Raw genomic sequence first — 1642 nt, 5'->3', positions numbered from 1 at the left:
CACATCTACTGTGTTAGATGCCTCGGTAGAGGAAACAATCATCTTTACCTGGGCAGCCTTTCTCACTGATTTTTATGCAAGTCAAGGTTGAAAATCATTGTTTTACATTTTCTGAAACACTGTCCCATCTGTGTTTTTTTTTTTCATTTTCTCCTCACCATGATCTATGGGAGAAGTTATTGACTTCAGATTGTACTCAGGAAGAAATTCAGTTAAACAATGATTCGATTGCTTATTTAAAGTGATTGCCTTTAATTTGTGGAGTCATTAAGGGAAGTGAGGTTTGCTGGTGTCAAGTGTTTATGTCATCACTGCCTAAGTTTGCTTAACCCCATCTTCTCTGGATGGATGGACAACACATAGTTCTGTCTAGTGGTTGTTAATAAATGTTCTTATGTTCTTGCCTTCCCAAAGAAGATGAAATAAACAGAAGATAATGGCACTAATTAACGAAAGCCACCCTGAAGAATTCATTCTATTAGGCTTTGCTGACCATCCCTGGCTGGAGTTTCCGCTCTTTGTTATTCTTCTGATAACATACCCTATGGCCATGCTGGGAAACATCGCCATCATTCTGGTGTCCACGTTAGATTCCAGGCTCCACAGCCCCATGTATTTCTTCCTCATGAACCTCTCCTTTCTGGACATGTGCTACACCACAAGCATTGTTCCTCACATGCTGGTGAACCTGGGAAGCGCTAAGAGGACAATCAGCTACATGGGCTGTGTGGTTCAGCTGTATTTCTTCCACACGATGGGTGGTACAGAATGTCTGCTCTTGGCTCTCATGTCTTTTGATCGCTATGTGGCCATCTGCAGGCCCCTCCACTACAGCCTCATCATGAACCAGCGAATCTGTATCCTATTAGTATCCATTGTGTGGTTGAGTGGAATAACCTATGCTGTCTCAGAGGCCACTGTTACTTTACAGTTGCCACTCTGTGGTCACAACACACTGGATCATTTGTTGTGTGAGATTCCTGTTCTAATAAAGACTGCCTGTGGAGAAAAGAGTGCTAATGAGCTCACACTCTCTGTGGTGTGCATTTATATAGTAGCTGTTCCACTCTGTTTAATTCTTGCTTCATATGCTTGTATTGGAAATGCTGTGCTAAAAATTAAATCTTCTGAGGGAAGGAAAAAGGCATTTGGGACATGTTCCTCCCATCTCCTTGTAGTTTTCTTATTTTTTGGCCCGGCCATTAGCATGTATCTTCAGCCTCCCTCTTCTATCACAAGAGACCAGCCCAAGTTCATGGCCCTCTTCTATGGGGTGGTGACTCCTACACTCAACCCCTTCATCTACACCCTTAGGAATAAGGATGTGAAAGGGGCATTGGTTCACCTGATGAGGAGGATTTCCAATTCCAAGTGAAAAATTGTAGACATCAAATGAAGTTATATAACAATTCGATTAAATTTGTATACAAGTGTCTTCAATAAATCAGTGTTGTCTCATAATTCACAAAATTTCTTGTTAGATAATGCTCTTACAAAATGTGTCATTCTTCTGATGTTTTTTATTGTGTAGCCATGTATATTTAAAAGGAATTTCCCCCAAGCAGGTTTCCTTTATAAGTTGAAAACTTGAGAAAGCTTGCTTGACTTTTGCTACATCTAGATCCTGCATTGGGCTTGTTAA

At 40.9% G+C, this 1642-nt stretch overlaps 1 protein-coding gene across 1 annotated transcript; it reads left to right on the top strand.

Moving 5' to 3' along the window:
* The first annotated feature begins 436 nt into the window (after positions 1-436).
* LOC142437530 (olfactory receptor 2B11-like) lies at positions 437-1375 on the top strand. Its single transcript, XM_075540649.1, has one exon. The coding sequence runs from the start codon at positions 437-439 to the stop codon at positions 1373-1375; it is 939 nt and encodes a 312-aa protein (XP_075396764.1).
* The last annotated feature ends 267 nt before the right edge of the window (positions 1376-1642 follow it).

The sequence above is a fragment of the Tenrec ecaudatus genome, chromosome 1 (genome assembly GCF_050624435.1).
Source record: "Tenrec ecaudatus isolate mTenEca1 chromosome 1, mTenEca1.hap1, whole genome shotgun sequence".
Lineage (NCBI taxonomy): Eukaryota > Metazoa > Chordata > Mammalia > Afrosoricida > Tenrecidae > Tenrec > Tenrec ecaudatus.
This window is presented reverse-complemented; position numbering and strand designations above follow the sequence as displayed.